This window comes from Protopterus annectens, chromosome 1.part0, assembly GCF_019279795.1.
Source record: "Protopterus annectens isolate FY-2018-M chromosome 1.part0, PAN1.0, whole genome shotgun sequence".
Taxonomy (NCBI): domain Eukaryota; kingdom Metazoa; phylum Chordata; order Ceratodontiformes; family Protopteridae; genus Protopterus; species Protopterus annectens.
Window position 1 is genome coordinate 678,885,291 of NC_056725.1, and position 16,510 is coordinate 678,901,800.

Below are 16,510 nucleotides of genomic sequence, written 5' to 3' on the forward strand. Positions count from 1 at the left end.
TATATATATATATATATATATGTGTGTGTGTGTGTGTGTGTGTGTGTACTTGTTGTGGCAGTTACTAATTGACCGGCTTAAAGGCTAATAGGCGATTCATTGATCAGAAGTGATTTATTCACACCTTGTTACCTGCTAAAGTAGTAACAGACCTAGTTACACCCCTCCCCCCTACAGGTCCCATGAAAGAATTGCCAGCATTTTGGTGATTCATTGAGTTGTGATTCACTGGAATAGTATCATTATTTGCAGTGTATTCACTTGTCTCATTTGATAGTAGTAAATAGAATTTTGTGTGTGTGCGTGTGTGCGTGTGGGCACGTGCCCGCATGCATCTAAAAAGATAAAAAGAGACATAGATACTACAGCTGCAGAACAAGTTGTTTTGTCAAAGTCTAATACCCAAGCCAGTTCTGTGGTACAAATGGATTATGTCCTTACTGTAGCCTAGGTGACCCAGGGTTGTTTAACAACCCAGGTGCTGGAGGAGCTGGTGGGTGAGAGTGGGAATAAGCTGGCCAACACTGGCATGCACATCCTGTGATAATGATGATTTAGCTGCTGTTCTGCTTGCATCCACTGGAGGGCAACTGTGAGACAATTTTTGTCAGGCTGCTTATACAGTAACTTTAATAGTGCTTATTTGGAAGCACAAACACTGCAGAATTCATAGCAAACCCTCTCTTTGTCTAGTATGAATGTCACCCTTCTAGTGCAGCAGTTTGACCATATAGCAGAAAAAAAGCACAATCCCTACAACATGATGGCCACACATTTTGACTACAGCATCTCTCTTTTCTCTGATGTATGCAAATACTAGCAGAAAGGGAGAAGGGGAAACAAATGGATCATATAGTGGAAAGATGGGCTAGACGATTGCAGGGCGTGAAAGAAGAAAGAACAAAAAAAGAAAATAGTCTGTTATGCCTATGAAACCTAATAGCAAAGCATGCCTTTTAAATTATGAATGACACTCCTGTTTTTGTCTAGCTACCTTTGGACCTGTCAGAAAAATCTAACTTTGTAATGAAGACTGCTAGGCTGATATTAGCTCTCTTTTTTTTTTTTTTAAGATGGTAACATAATTCAGCCAAAGATGTCTGCCAGTTTTGTTCCTGACCATAAAGCACCAATGGTTCTCTTCCTGGACCGTGTGTATGGTATTGACAATCAAGACTTCCTTCTTCATGTCTTAGAAGTTGGCTTCTTACCAGACATGCGGGCAGCTGCTTCACTGGATACGGTAGGCATTGCAGTGTTCCATCATTTTAGATAATGCAGTGCGCTGATAAATTATCATTCTTTCATTCTTCACAGTGTTGAAAAATAAATGATGGTGGCTTTAAATACAGCCTTTGTTTTGGGATGCTATTTGTTGTAGTTTTTGGTAGAGAAAATAGTAAAAAAAAAAAAAAAAAGTGCCTACAAACATCAAAAATCTAGAAACCATTAAAAACTTCAAAGATACACTTAAAGAGCATCTCTTTACTGAATCTACCTACAACTGCTGTCATGACATTGGTTAGGTAACTTATTATCCCATATCATGAATGCAAGAATGCATTTAATAAACCTTTTACAACCTCTAAATGTGGCATCTTAAACAAAAATATTTCACATGCATATAGGAGTTTATCTAGCATATGTATGAATGCACTGTATTTTGTGCACATCTCAGCTTGCATGTTGTGTGTGTGTGTGCGTGTGTGTGTGTATATATATATATATATATATATATATATATATATATATATATACACATATATTTTATTATTTCACTCTGACTGGATATTTTAGTGTTACTCTATCTGCATTCAATCTTAATATGGTTTGAATTTTGCTATGTACTCAGTTTGTATGTAATATTGTTGATTGAAAGACCGTGGTGTATTTTCTGCACTTTGAGCTTGCATTGTGGCTGAAAGGGGTCAGTAGACCAGTCCACTTAGTGTTGAACAAATAGTAAATAAATAAATGAATAAGTATTGAGCTCTCTCTTGGAAGTAACTTTGTAATTTTGATTACTGCTATAGCACTTTGAGTAATTGCTTCAGGATCACAACTGTAGCTTGCCCATATGCTCTTGTTTCCTTTGATAGCTTGTACCCTGTTCCAATGAGAAGTATATTAATCTGTATATAACTATATTTAACAATGAAATACATGTTTTATAAACCTCCCCTTCTGTCTCTATAACTACAGAAATTGCATATCTGTGTGTTTATCTCTATTACTGTATATATTTCTGGTATATTCGCAAAACCTGTATAGTTATACATACTTTACCTTTTGCAATATATCTGAGTAATTGTCAGATTGTAATACTTTCGCAGAATGAGACTGAAATTGGTCATTTGTAATCAGTGCTCTACCCTGGCTAACAAATTTAAATAAATACATTCAGGGGCAGAAGGTTTAGCTAACTTTTTTCTATGAGATAGTGTGAGATTTTTGTTTCTTTCTCCCGGCACTGACTGATTTCCTTAAATATTGAGTCACCACAATCCCTTCTGTCAAGTTTTGTCCCACTAGAATTAGTGTTTGAATCTTTATAGAATGTAATTTATTTTGTATTTTATTTTTCTAAGCTGTAATTTAGTTTATTCTTCCTGTGATGTGTGCCTGTGTTTTTTTTTGTTTTTTGTTTTATTAAAAAAATGTTGTTGAACAAGAATAAGGACACAGGAAAGGAACAGGACAGGGTAAAGGAAGTGTAGAGGAAAAGGGGCTGCAGTCAGGCAAGCTAGTCAAACAAGACCGCGTGTTCAAGAGTTATACTTAAAGCCAAGTTGTGAACGAGGTCGCTCCTCCCTGAGAACTTGTCAGAGAATTAGGATGCAAGGCTTGGCTTAAAAAGATCCCACTGGTCATTAGTCTAGTACACACCTATAACCTATGAGACATTATGCAGCAAGATAGTCCTCTGCTGCATTCATGACCTAGCATAGGTCAAATAGAGCCAAGCGAGCAGAACATGGGAATGCAATGCCAATGCCTACCAACTCAAATACGAAAACTAAATAAACCCTTTAAGCTTTGAAAAATTATGGCTACTGCTTTAGGTAGAGGGTGAAGAGGTGCCCAACATTATCTGGACATCACATTGCTGACCAACCAGCCCTGAAGAATGCACCACTAAAACCACAAGAGGACAGTAATAACTTAGGAACTAGGATATCTTTGTCAGTTCAGCTTTTGATCCAAAAGATCTTTGCTACTGACTGAACTCTTATTATTTTGATTAACGATTGTATGCAGCTTACTCATCAATAAAGTATGTTGTCTTATAATCTAGACATCCTACAAAAATGTCCAAGCAGACCCCATAAAACCTACAAGTACATGTACAGATGGATATAGACGAATCACTGGTTCATTATATTTATAAACACTGATTTCCAATTGATTGCATGTAAATCAGCAAGCACTTTCTAAGAAGAGTTAACAAATGGAACTATGACAAGGAAGAACACAGTGGGGAGAAGGGCATCCCTGCCTCGTCCCACAAACAAAGGGGACCCGTTCAGTCATCTTTACCAAGATGCACTGAATAATGAGTTTCTAAGTACATCTAGTATAAACCATTAGGAGGCTCTATTGGGAACCCAAATCCCACCAGAACTTTAAGCAAATAATCCAATGCTAGCATATTAAAGTTTTATTTTGCATCAAACCCCAAGAGCAGCAGTGGTACACTCATGTTCCTGGCTTTATCCATAACCCCCAAAGCATGACTAAACATGCCAATGCAACTGCTACTGCATAACCAACCCAGTTCCTATTTATTATCACAGGCATCACCATCTTGAGTCTGTTGACCCACACTTTCATGAAAACGTTGCATCTGTATTGAGGATCAAAACAGGATGGCAACAACATGAGCTCGGTTGTACTTTCCAGGTTTAGGGAAAATGGTTACAACAGAGGCCTGATGTAACTTTAGCAGTTCCTGTCGGGCTTCAGATGACCAAATATTGCAGACCCCACAGTGGAAGAGAATAGTCCTGAATGGAAACGCTTATCAATTTACATTGGTGGCCCATCGCGGCTGGCAGCTTTTAAAGGAGCATGTTCCTTTATCACAGTCCAGACATGAACAGCAGAGATTGGTCATCTTAAGATTTGCTCAAGAGAAAAATTTGCTTAGATCCAGCTATTACATAAACAACTCTACACTGTCATTTCCCTATGAACTAAGCCACCCATCACCAGCCCCTAGAAGTTGCTGCCAAAATAGATTATCTGAGTCAGGATTTCTTAGACATTTGACAGTGCCACAATGACCATTCAGTTTCACCCATCTTACTAAGTCTTTCAGTTTTTTTGATGTTGCCATACATACATATATATATATATATATATATATATATATATATATATATATATATATATATATATATATATATATATATATATATATATATTTATATATATATTGACAAACAAGGTACTGGAAAGAGATGTTCAGAGGTAAGTAAGAAACAGGGGTCCTTTTAGCAAAATGGACAGACCAACAATACAGAAGAACTATGCCAGCATTCTTTTCCCTCTTCCCTCCCCTTCTCCTCTGGCCAATGTTGTTGTGTCTTTTGGCTTTTCCCGGTTAGGGATCGCCACAGCGGAACTCCGGTCCACTAATGATTGGTAGTTGATTTTTTATGTGCCTAGTTACCAGCCCTGATGCACAACCTTAGTTACCAGCCCTGATGCATAACCTTCAACGAAGGTACGCCCGTTCATGCATGTCTCCACGCAGAAGACGCTTTAGCTGAGAATCGAACCAGACAGCATCTTACTGTGAGGCAACAACGCTACCGCAGCACCACCACCGCAGGACCCTTCTCCTCTGGCCAATATTTCCACAAAACCCCCTTTGGCAAAAGATTGTCTCAGACTCTTGAGTATTAAAAGTGGTTCCGTACAGTTACAGAGGGCAATGGATACAAAAACTTCATTTCAGTGGAATTCTTCTCCATCTTCTGAAATAAAGAGAATATTTTTTCAGGTTCTTCAGTGTTTACACACGCAAGGAGTCATAGGGACAAAATCTTCTAAGCCAAAATACTTCTGGAACCAAACACAGAGGCTTCTTGGAGACCAATACTAGATCTTTCATTTACATACTTGTTTGCGAACTTACCAAAATTCAAAATGTTGGCCTTAAAGAACTTGTCACCCCTCATTCCTCTCATGAGTTACATGGTAAGACTAGACTTTAAAGATGCTTATTAGCACATTAGCACAGCCACAGACTTCAGGAAATGTCTAATGTTCTCTGTTTCTGGGTCACATGATCAGTTTTCTGCACTACCCTTTGGATTATCTGCAGCTCCAAGCATGATCTCAAAATACATAGCTGCAAGCATAGCTTATTGCATACTAAATGGCATTCACTTTTTTTCCTTATTTAGACAACTTACTTATCTTTGCAGAGTTTTTATTTACGTGTCAAGAGTCATTAACATGAGTTGTCTCTTCTGACCAATCTGTACTTCCAGATCATTGTTCCAAAATTCTCCTTGATTGTATCTCACATGATTGAGTTTCTTAGCTGACTTCTAGATACCTTTCTTCAAAAGGCCTTTTTGACACAAGAGAACATTTTTATCTGGAATCTTTCCTGAGGTTCTCCAGTCAGTCTCTGTCTTCTGTAAGAGAATTTATCAAGATCCTAGGGTTCATGGCTTCTATAATTCGGATGATTTCCCTAGACAGACTGCACATGAGAAATATTAAATAGTTTCTAAAAATACATGGACCCAGCATTTACATCCTCTGGAGCATCAAATTCTAGTTGAGGCCTTTCTAAAATTGGAACTGCATTGATGGAGACAGCAACAAATTCAGCTGAACTCATATCTCACTTTCTGTCCTCAGACTTCAAACCAATCTGGCGCCACAGAGAGGTGCAAGGCCTCTGGAGTCATTCAGGCAGACCAAAGCACATCAGTATAAGAGAGATGTCGGCTGAAATCTCTCCATTACATATGGTCACCAGGACCTCTTCCAGTGATTACAAACAATACAACAGTTACATGGTAATACAAGGTCATACACCTAATGCAGGCTGGCTATGATACCTTTGGAGTTAGCTCTGTAGCATTCCTTAACCCTTCAAGCATCTTAAATTCTACCAGAGTAAAACATAGCGGCAGAAAAGTTGAGCAGGACCAGGGCAGATCCTCACAAATGGAAATTGAATGAGGTGGCATACCAGTAACTGATAGAGTTTGTTAGTCTCCTTTCAAAATAGGCAACTAAACAAATTTTGCTCCAAATCCCTTGCACACAAGCCTGGAAAATAAATGCATTTTCATTCCCTAGGAAAGAAATGTTCCTGTGGTGACTCCCTTTTGGCCTAGGCAATATTGGTTCTCCCTTCTTATGGTATTGGCAGGGGCAATTACCATAAGCTTACTTACACACTGGATCTGCTAAGTTTGATACACCCCTGTCTCAATCAACTTCAACTGACTACCTGGATGATTCAATTCTAACACCTTTTAGGTCTTTATTTATTTCATGAGGATGTGCAACAGGTACTAACGGAGGTAAGAAATTCTGTTACTAGAAAATCATATACTGGCAAGTGGAAGTGATTTTCTAGTTGGGGGCCTAACCAACAACCAGGGGCTTTATGGGGAATTTTGCTCCACTGCTGCCCAAATAATGTGCGAGTTACCTTCCTATGGCCTCTCTTTTTCCTTTATAAAGGTTCATCTTGTGACCTTTTCAGCATGTCTGCCCATGGATCCCCATCTTTATTCTCTCTTTATAGTAAAACACTTTCTGAAAGGATATACACCTGAGACTTCCTCTTGAGATTTCAATGTTGTGCTGAAGAACTCTACCGTGTCACCTTTAGAAGCTGCTCATCAAGCTGATTTAAGGTTCTTGCCTTGGAAAACTGTACTCATCATTGCTCTGGCATCTGCAAGAAGAGTATCTAAGTTGCCAGCTCTCATGGTGGGTGAACTATACCTCATTTTCTAAAGAGATATGGTCACATTAAGAGCAAACCTCTTGTTTATGCCCAAAGTACTTTATCAATCTCCTGGTTTTACGCCCAGAACCTAAAAAACAGGAAGAAAGGATTCTGCATACTCTGAATGTGCTAATTTCTTTTCAAGAATCTAAAAAAGGATGTCCTGTATGTGAGCAGACAGTTTCCCGATGGTTGTCCTTAACTACTGATTTTTGTTATTCCTATCATACAAAATGCATTGCAGGCAGCATCGAAGCACATTCTACTAGGGCCTTATCTTCTTTGATGCTATATTGGAAATGGGTTGACTTTAGGAGCATTCTGGAGGCAGCTTCATGCTCATCTGTTTATACTTTTACAAGGCATTACAAACTGGATTTCTTTTCAAGATCCAGGACTAGTTTTGCTAGGGCCATTCTCCAGGTGTTCCTGGATCCATACCGTTCAACCTCTTAGCACAAAAAATCAGGACAAAGTCAAAAATAATGGGGGGACAAAGGCCCATATCAAGGACATATTTTAAATATTGCTGTTACAAACTTATAAAATCGATCGAATAACATGCATTCTCTGTAGTATATGAAGTCTAAAACTCAAATGTCTGTCACTATTTAGTGACTTCTGTTGCCAGAAAACCACAGATTTTATGAGGAATAGACCATAAATATGAACCAAAAATCCTGACAGTTGAGAGGTATGCCTGGATCCATATTCTTCCTTTTTGTATGTTGGATAGGCTTTGGTAATCAACCCATATTGCCTAAAGGCTACAGCAGCAGTGAGAATGATGAACATAGTACAATCATGTTGCACTTGCCCATTCTAATAGATGTTCAAATTCCAAACTGCTGCACAAGGTGTCCACAGTGGATTTGCTTTGTTTCAGATGTGTGGCATGGGTTGGATGAATGTCAGATGTGTGTATTGTGACCGCCAGTAATTGTTGGCAGTCATATCACACGTGCTGAATGTGGTTACATGCTAACTGTATAGTCAGTGACTAAAACACATGTGTTGTGCCATCTGTGGCATTTGGGAATGTATGTGGCAGCTATGAGCACTATGTATTACATAGAATTTGGCCACTCCGTGGAATGTGTGTATGATGGGTGTTCCTTCCTCCCTGGCATGTGGATGTAGGTGATGTCATGCTGCATCAGACATGATAGGAAACAGTGACATATCCTCCTGGTAGATGTCTGTGAAAACCTTATGATATACTACACACTGACTGTTTGAATGTTAGTTGCTAGGACATAAGGCAGTCATTTCAGACATTATTGTTGCTTAGGTCAGGATGTCCTCTTCTGCTATGCATTTCCATGTCCCTACTCAGTTCACAGACCGAGTTTAATGGGATGGTAATCATCTTGTTATGGTCCATATGCTCCTGCTTACCTAGGCTGGTATTGAGAAATCAGGACCTGAAGTAGTTCTTTTGATATCTCTGGCTCACTGGCAGCACTGGCAGAGGCTGTGGTACTATTGCCAGCGCATGCAGGTTTGCCATGATGGCAGGACTGCACTACACTGCATTGTTTTCTTTATTTTCCTTTTCTGTCTACCTAACCTCAAGCTTCTGTCACACTAGAGAGCAGTTTGATATATAAGCTATATTTAAGTGAAGTTATTGCTTCTTTAGCACACGTATCTCTGACAACCTGTCATCAGTTGTATACTTCATATGCAAAGTATTGTATAGATAATTACCAGTCATGTCCGCTTCATCTGTACTCGTCTGTGCATTGTATTTCTGTTTGACGTGCCACGTTGCACATACACCAGATGTAGGCAATGGAAACTGCTTTTATGAATCATGCAGTGTGTCAACAGGAGTTAAAAAAAATTTAAGGAGAGAATTTGCAAACATTTTAGAGATATTAGAGAAAATTATTATGGACTGCTGATTGAAGTATATACACTATTAAATGCCATCATATGTTTTTTTGTGAATGGTCTTGAATACATATTTTAGAACCATAAGATGTGATTGTGAAATGTACTTTTGAAAGTGGAGTGAGAGACAGAGAATGGTATTCCAGAATACCAAATCACTATCCATGTATAAACAAAAATGTTTTTTTTTTTTTCTTTTTTTGTAGACCAGATTTTGTTTTAAAAGAAAGCTTATTGGTCAAGCCCATTCCAGTGAAGGGTTTAGAAAGAACAAAGTTTAAAGTTAAACTCAGCGTTCTGCTTTTGAATCCATTTGATGGAACAGACCCAGTCAGTTGTCAATTACTGAAAAGAGAATCAGAGATATATGTCATACTCAGAGATATTCTCATAGAATCGTCCTTACATTATTTGTAATATGTTTGAAACAATTTTGATATTTCAAGATTATTATTCAAATGATGTTTTTTATTAAGGCAAGATGATTGTAAATTACTACATTTTAAACTCCTGTATTGAGATGACTTTCAAAACAAACTTGAAATGTATTTTTGTTTGGTTATAGCATATTTCAGTTGCTTTCTAATAATAATAGCTGTGGATATCAGGTTACTTTAGATTTTGTATTTATAGTTTTAATTCTTAATTGACGTAAGTGCTATAGAGATAATATACACTTTTCTACCCACTCTCACAGGCTGCCTTCAGCACAACAGAGATGGCCTTGGCACTGAACCGTTACTTGTGCTCAGCAGTTCTCCCTCTCTTGACCAAATGTGCTCCTCTTTTTGCTGGCACTGAACATCGGGCTATCATGATTGACTCCATGTTGCACACCATCTACCGACTTTCCAGAGGACGGTCTCTAACTAAAGCTCAAAGAGATGTCATTGAGGAGTGTCTAATGGCACTCTGCAGGTATAAATCATTTCTTTGGTTTATTTGTATACCTACTTTCACATAAACAGCACTCCTTAAATGTAACATCCAGCTGCTAATGAGACTCCAAGCATTTCTCATTGATCAGTTTATTAAACAGTGCCCCCTCCCCAACCAAAAGTTTATAAACCTTCTGTTTTAGCTCTTATGTCAGCAAAGCACATTACTCAGGATGGAAAACACAGATTATGGGAAGGGGATATCTCATGATTATTTATAATAAGTTCTAGGAAGTGACAATCAAACACAAATAGCTGCATACGATGGAAGGAGTTTTGCCTGCCTTGTGGCACCCTTGTGGCATAAGAAAAAGGCAACCTGAATAATACACACAAGTATATTCATAGTGATAGTCATGTTCCCACTTTTGGGGCATGATCTTATATTTGCAAGAGAGGGTATTTCCAGATGTTCACTTTCAAAAAGCAGTACATAAAGCAGACTTCTGGCATGTGCATTAATGTTTCTGCCTTTGTTTTTTTCACATTGTCTCTGTACTTTAGATATCTCCGGCCCTCTATGTTACAACATCTGCTGCGCAGATTGGTATTCGATGTTCCAATCCTAAACGAGTATGCCAAAATGCCTTTGAAGGTGAGTTTTCTGATTCTTTTTTGAAAAGATGGCCATTTTGCTATAATTGCATTAATTTATGATTTTTTTGAATAGCTTAGTTCTTTAGCAGTGTATTTTGTCTGAATGTGTTAGCTGGCTACCACACAGGAAAAAGCCATTGAAGTGATGGCTGTGTTATGCAGACAGCTGTGACAATAGCAGTGATATAGTGCTAGCTTAAAATCACATTCCTGTACTTTTATTTAAAGATTGGTTTGAAATTTCAAGTAATGTAAGTGTGATCCCTGGCTGAGTGAGATTAGAAATGCAGCAGAAGAGTTTAGTGCATTTAAGTCCAAGATCCATGGTATTTCAGATTTCTCCCAAAATTTTAATGTACAGTGACATCAAAATTACTTTGCATGAGGGTGTGGTCCTTTGGGAAAAAAAAAACTATTAGGAGGTTCACTGTACACATTTTGATTCCCTGTTTATTTTCCGTGATACAGGACTTGCAGTTATAGGCCCTGTAATTACAATTTGGAGACTTTTATTTAGCATGCTGTTGCAGCCTGTTCTGATTTGATCTTGTGACCGAAATGCAAGTGAAAGAGTTCAAGTTCAATTTAAATTTATCCAAAGGAATTGTCTCTAGAGACAAGTTGGATTCTGTTCTGTCTAATATTTTCAAGCTATTTTATGCTAAGGAATGGAAATCTAGAAGTCTGTTATTACATGAACATGTTAAGGCAATGATAAGCACACATTTATAATATATTAGATGTTCCTTTAAGGACATCTCCTACCATCATATAGTGCCTGCCCAGGGGATTTATTTTTTGATGAATAAAGTACTATCTGTGATTAAAGTATGTTTAATGGAAGAAATGTAGCACCTGCCCCAGATGAAGTGCGTAACACAGGATCAGTAGGAACTACCTAGTATCATATGTGCTGAGCATATAAATTGTAAATAGTTTCAGTTGTTTGTAGTTTGGACATCACTGGTTACAGCTGTATATTTTTACTCTTATATCACATTGTCTGGATGCACTTATTGTTGAATCTAAACTTATGTTTTTCTCTTTTTAAATAATAAAATTTAAAAAAATCCATTTAAATTTGGAAAAAAAAACTTGAAGTAGAACTCAGGCTGTGGTATTATATGGGATGCAGTGTTGTCCACACCTCTTACGCAGGAAATTTCATTCCACTTTGCTCCCCCTAATACACACTGCGTGATCATGCTTATAATAGAGAAAGTGAATTATCACATTCGGTGATGTTTTCCTTTGCTGGTATTCACAGTGAATAGATAATACTAATGGGGTCACTGCTAGTGTCATGTGATGACAGCACCATTCTGACACCGCTTTGTTTTATAATATCAGTCTCAGATCATTTTCAGATTTTGTGTCACTTCAATGCTAAACCTTTCTCTGAATTTTAGTAGGATTTACAATAAATTATCATCTTTGGTGTCAGTACACACATAATGTGATGATTGTGTCAAAAAACAAACTCTTTCTGTGGCATTGAGACCTTATCCGTGTTGCTGGTTTTGAGTATTCAGTAATATAAAGATAAAACATCATGGTTCAGGCAGATGCTCAAACATGGAAAAAACAATATGTCTCGGTGTATATAATTAGTAATCTGTGCATTATTTTTTTAAAAATCATCCTTTACTACATTAAAAGAGAGAGAAAGATGTTTACTTTCCATTTCTTTGGCTGGCAAGTCTTTAAAAATGAGGTTTGCCACTGACTGTAATATGTGACTATGATTTCTCAGCTGTCTGTTTTGAACATCTTGCCAAAAGTAATGTAACTGCATTCTCCCTACCTAGAACTCTTTAACAAAAGCCCCTGGGAGGGTATACTCCTGAGTTCCTAAGCACCTTATAGTTGGCTATAACCTTCTATAGCTAATTCCCATACGATCTCTCACACTCTATAAATAATGTAAATAGCTTTTGACTTTTGACTTTAACTGTGTGAATTTGTTAAAAATGTATCTGCATGATATTTTTCCACTATGGGCAATATTGCTCACACTTTGTATTATTTGATATGTATTTGTAGTCATACTTTTATTTTTACTGGACTGATATCTTTACTGTAATCTGTTTCATGGATCTTTTCTCCCCTGGCCTCCATTGAAAACGGACTCTCTGAGCCCAGTGGACTTCCCGGGTAATCAAACTGGAAATAAATTAATAGGTTCATAGGTAGGAACTAGGCTATTGGCCCCAGGGCCTATATAAGCCTAGCCAAAAAGGTACCTTGGCTTTCGCCACCCAAGAAATTTATTTTCCTGTGCCCTTGTCGAACAGAGCCACAGAAGTGATCCCCGGGGGGAATTTCCCATTTCCCATCCAATCATCAAGATTTTTCTTGAAGAGTGCTAATGAGGAGCTCTGTTTGACATAGATAGGTAGTCTGTTCCAGAGTATGGGAAGTCTCTGGGACAGGAATCTATCCCTCCAGCATGTTCTGTTTATTGTGGTGACAAGGTTTAGGTCCCTATAGCGTGTAGCTCATAGGAATTGGGATTTCTTTAAGTGGAGCACGTCCAACAACTCTGGGTTTGACATAGCTTTGTATGTTAGGCAGAGATCGCCTCTGAGTAGGCGATATGCGATGGAGTAAAGCTGGAGTTTTTTGAGACAGTCTGCGTAGGGCATCTGTTTGAGGCCAGTAATCCTCTTTGTGAGGTATTTCTGTGGCCTCTCCAGTTGTTGTAGATGTCTTGTGAAGTACATACCAAAAGGGGCACTGTACTCTATAATGGGTCTAAAGAGTGATGAGTAGAGTGGAACAATGACCTCTTTTTTTCTGGATAAGAAACCTTTTGTGATGAGGTGTGCCACATAGAAGGATTTCCTGACTACTGTGGCGATGTGATTATCAAAGGAGAGACTACTGTCCACCTGTGTCCCAAGGTCTCTTATCACACTTTTGGTGTTAAGTAGACTACCACCGATGTGGTAGTTCATGGGTACAGAGTTTTTTCCAAAGGGGATGACAATGCACTTTTTGGCATTGAACGTCAGTCCATGGCTTTGACACCAGGCATCTGTCTCAGTGAGGCCCTTTTGTAGGATGTCCACATCATTAGGAGTTTCGATTATGGCTCCCAGTTTGCAGTCATCTGCAAACTTCATTAGCCAAAGACCTTCTGCGTTAGCCTGTACTTCAGAGAAGTGGATACCAATCAGAAGAGGACCCAGGACTGAACCCTGTGGTACTCCACTTGTCACTGGTCTGAAGTCGATTTGGAGTCTGCTACTTTCACAGTGTGGGTTCTGTCCGTGAGCCAGTTGGCAACCCATCTTGTGACATAGGGACTTATACCTAGTTTAGTGAGTTTATCTATAATTTATGAGTGGGGGATGGTATCAAAAGCCTTGGCGAGATCTAGATAGGCTGTGTGAACCACCTTACCCTCCTTTATGGCTTTGGTGACTGCTTAAAAGAAGTCCTATCAGGTTTAGGAGACATGATCTGCCATTTACAAACGCGAGCTGGGTGGGATCCAGAGTTTGGAGATTACCAATGTCTTTCTTTATGAGTTCCATGGCCTTGCAGATCAGGCTAATGGATCAGGCTAATGGGGTGGTAGTTCCCGGGGTCCGTCGTGGCTCCCCCTTTGTGGAGTGGTATAAATGTCATGGTGCACCATTCAGTGGGCACAAAGCCTGAGGTGAGGCTATGATTGAACATGGTACTTAGGTGGGGTGCCAGTTCATTCTGTAGTTCGTGTAGAACGCAGCCTGGGGTATTGTCAGGTCCCATGGATGCTGTGTTCTTGGCTTTGGAGAGTGTGTTTTTTACCTGTGCAGACGTGATTACAGAAACTTTGCATTCTTCTAGTATAGAGATGGGCCCTCTAGGGGGTGAGAGGGGGTAAAGTTAGCACTGAACCTGCCTGCCAGGATGTTGGCAATATCAGTTGGTTCTGTATATTTAGTGCTATTGTGCTGTAACTCAGAGCAGATCTGAGTGTTGCCATTGAGATTCTTGACATAGCTATTGAACGCTTTGTGGTTGTCTTTAGAGTCAGTGGCAATTTTGTTTTCGTAATTAGCTTTGGAGGATTTTATGAGGGATCTCAGCTTCTTACTGAGGCTAACCAGGGAGCTCTTCCAGTCATAGGATTTTACTCTTTTTTTTTTTTGCAACAGTTTCTTTCTTCTGTTGTAGAGTTTGTTTATGGCAGAGGACCACCAGATTGGCTTCCTTTTTTTGGAGGATAGCATCTTGGTTCTGTTAAGGATAGCATGATCCATCACTCGTGTAGGTGCTTATAAAGTGCATTTGTGTAGGACGCAGCAGTCGTATCTCTACTGTCTGTCTGAATGGGTGTCATGAAGTTTGCCACTTCTGTCTTAAGAAGTGTGATGTTGGCTTTGGAGAAGTTTTTACGGTGGTTTCCCTAATGGGGGTGGGGGCGGGATGTGAATGTCTAGGGTGATCAGCTTGTGGTCGGATATGACCAACGAGGAATTGACCTCTGGTGTGGAACACTGGTTGCCCATGTTGGTAATGACCAGGTCTAGGATATTGCTGCCCCTGGTGGGGGTGTGAATAAGTTGATCCATGGCGCTGGAATTTATGAATTCCAGAAAACGTTGAGCAAAAGAGTTGGTACATGAGTAGTTTTCCCAGTTAATGGTGGAGTAGTTGAAATCACCCATTATTAGGGTGTTGGGTTGTACCCTAATATTTTCCAGTGTATCAAGAAATGAGGAGTGGGAATTCTGGGGCATGGTGGGGGGTCTGTAGCAAGCTACAATTTGGATTGCGGTCTTGCCCAGAGTTAGTTGCACTTGGATGCATTGTGCTGTGCAGCTAGCCTGGAGGTGTGGATATCCTTAATGAATATGGACATGCCTCCGCCTTTAGTGCTTTGGTCCGGGTTAGGTGGCCGAAAGGTGTGGTATGAATTATAGCCTGGTAATGCAGGGGTGCTCTCTGGAGCTTTGAACCAGGTCTCTGTCACTGCACAGATGCCGATGTTCTCCATTTTAAGGAGTGCCTCGAGTGAGTGCATTTTGAGGTTTGGACTTCTAGCATTGAGTAGCATTATCCTCAGATTTTGCTTGCTTGTACCTGTTACGGTGGTGAATTTGTCATTTGAACCTTGCCTAAAAAAGGCACTATAGGGGTGGCAAGATCCTTAGCCAGTATTCAGAATCCCAAGGGCGACAGGTGCAGGCCATCTCTGGCAAAGCATTGTGGTCTGTCGATCATGTCATCCCAGGCAGACAAATACTTTATCCCCTTAGAATGACAACAGAAGCTTAGCCAATTGTTGAAGTCAATCATTTTGTCCTTGTACTGTGGTATACTTCTGTGTGATGGCAGGATGCTACTGAGGGCTAGGGTCATGCCTGGGCTACAAGATCGGAGAGCTCCTCCATGTCTCTTTTCATGTAGTCCACGGAGATACGTCTCAGGTCATTCACACCAACATGGACAATGACAGAGTCATATTTGTACTTGTTGTGGAGTGACCTGAGTGCTTTATGTGGTGGATCCTGGCACCCGATAGGCAGCTGACAGTAACTTTCTCCTTGTTTAGCCTGGTGAGTGGAACATCAGTGTGCCTGAATATAGAGTCACCTACGACTAGAGGGTTGGGTACATTGTTATGCCTTATGGGCTGTGGTTGAGTGGCACACTGAGATTTTGGGCTATATGTCATTTGGGTTGTGTTGGGGGGTGGAGTTTGCTTGCGTTTCTGCTTTGGAGGTCCCTGTTGCTTGGGTAGGTTTTTATTGAGAGCCTCCAGGAATGTAGGTGTGCGTTTTGTGTTTCTGTGTGTGTGTTTTGGGGGTGTAGATTTTGAGGGACTATGTGATGAGTGTGGTGTGGTGCAAGTGTTTACCTTCTCCTCTTGACTGTCTATTCTAGTCTTGGGTGAAGAGAGCTTTGCTTCCAGTTTGGCTGTATAAGTGCATCTCTCACAGGTTGTAGTGTTGGGTGGTAGGAGGAGAGGGTTATCTGTGTACATGAGGCAATTGCTGCTTTGCCCCAAGATGCCCAGATTCATCAGGGCGACAGGAGAAAACACCGGGAGCTGACCCTTAGACATGCCTGGATAGGTGCTTATTTATTAAGTAATAAAAAC

At 39.7% G+C, this 16,510-nt stretch overlaps 1 protein-coding gene across 1 annotated transcript in view; it reads left to right on the forward strand.

The window, feature by feature from the left end:
• Positions 1 to 16,510, forward strand: part of LOC122794026 (ryanodine receptor 1-like) — a 2,146,276-nt gene that overhangs the window by 1,252,668 nt on the left and 877,098 nt on the right. The window contains 3 exon segments of the mRNA XM_044062140.1: positions 1,074 to 1,243; positions 9,579 to 9,799; positions 10,324 to 10,414. Coding sequence (XP_043918075.1) covers positions 1,074 to 1,243; positions 9,579 to 9,799; positions 10,324 to 10,414 — 482 coding nt within the window.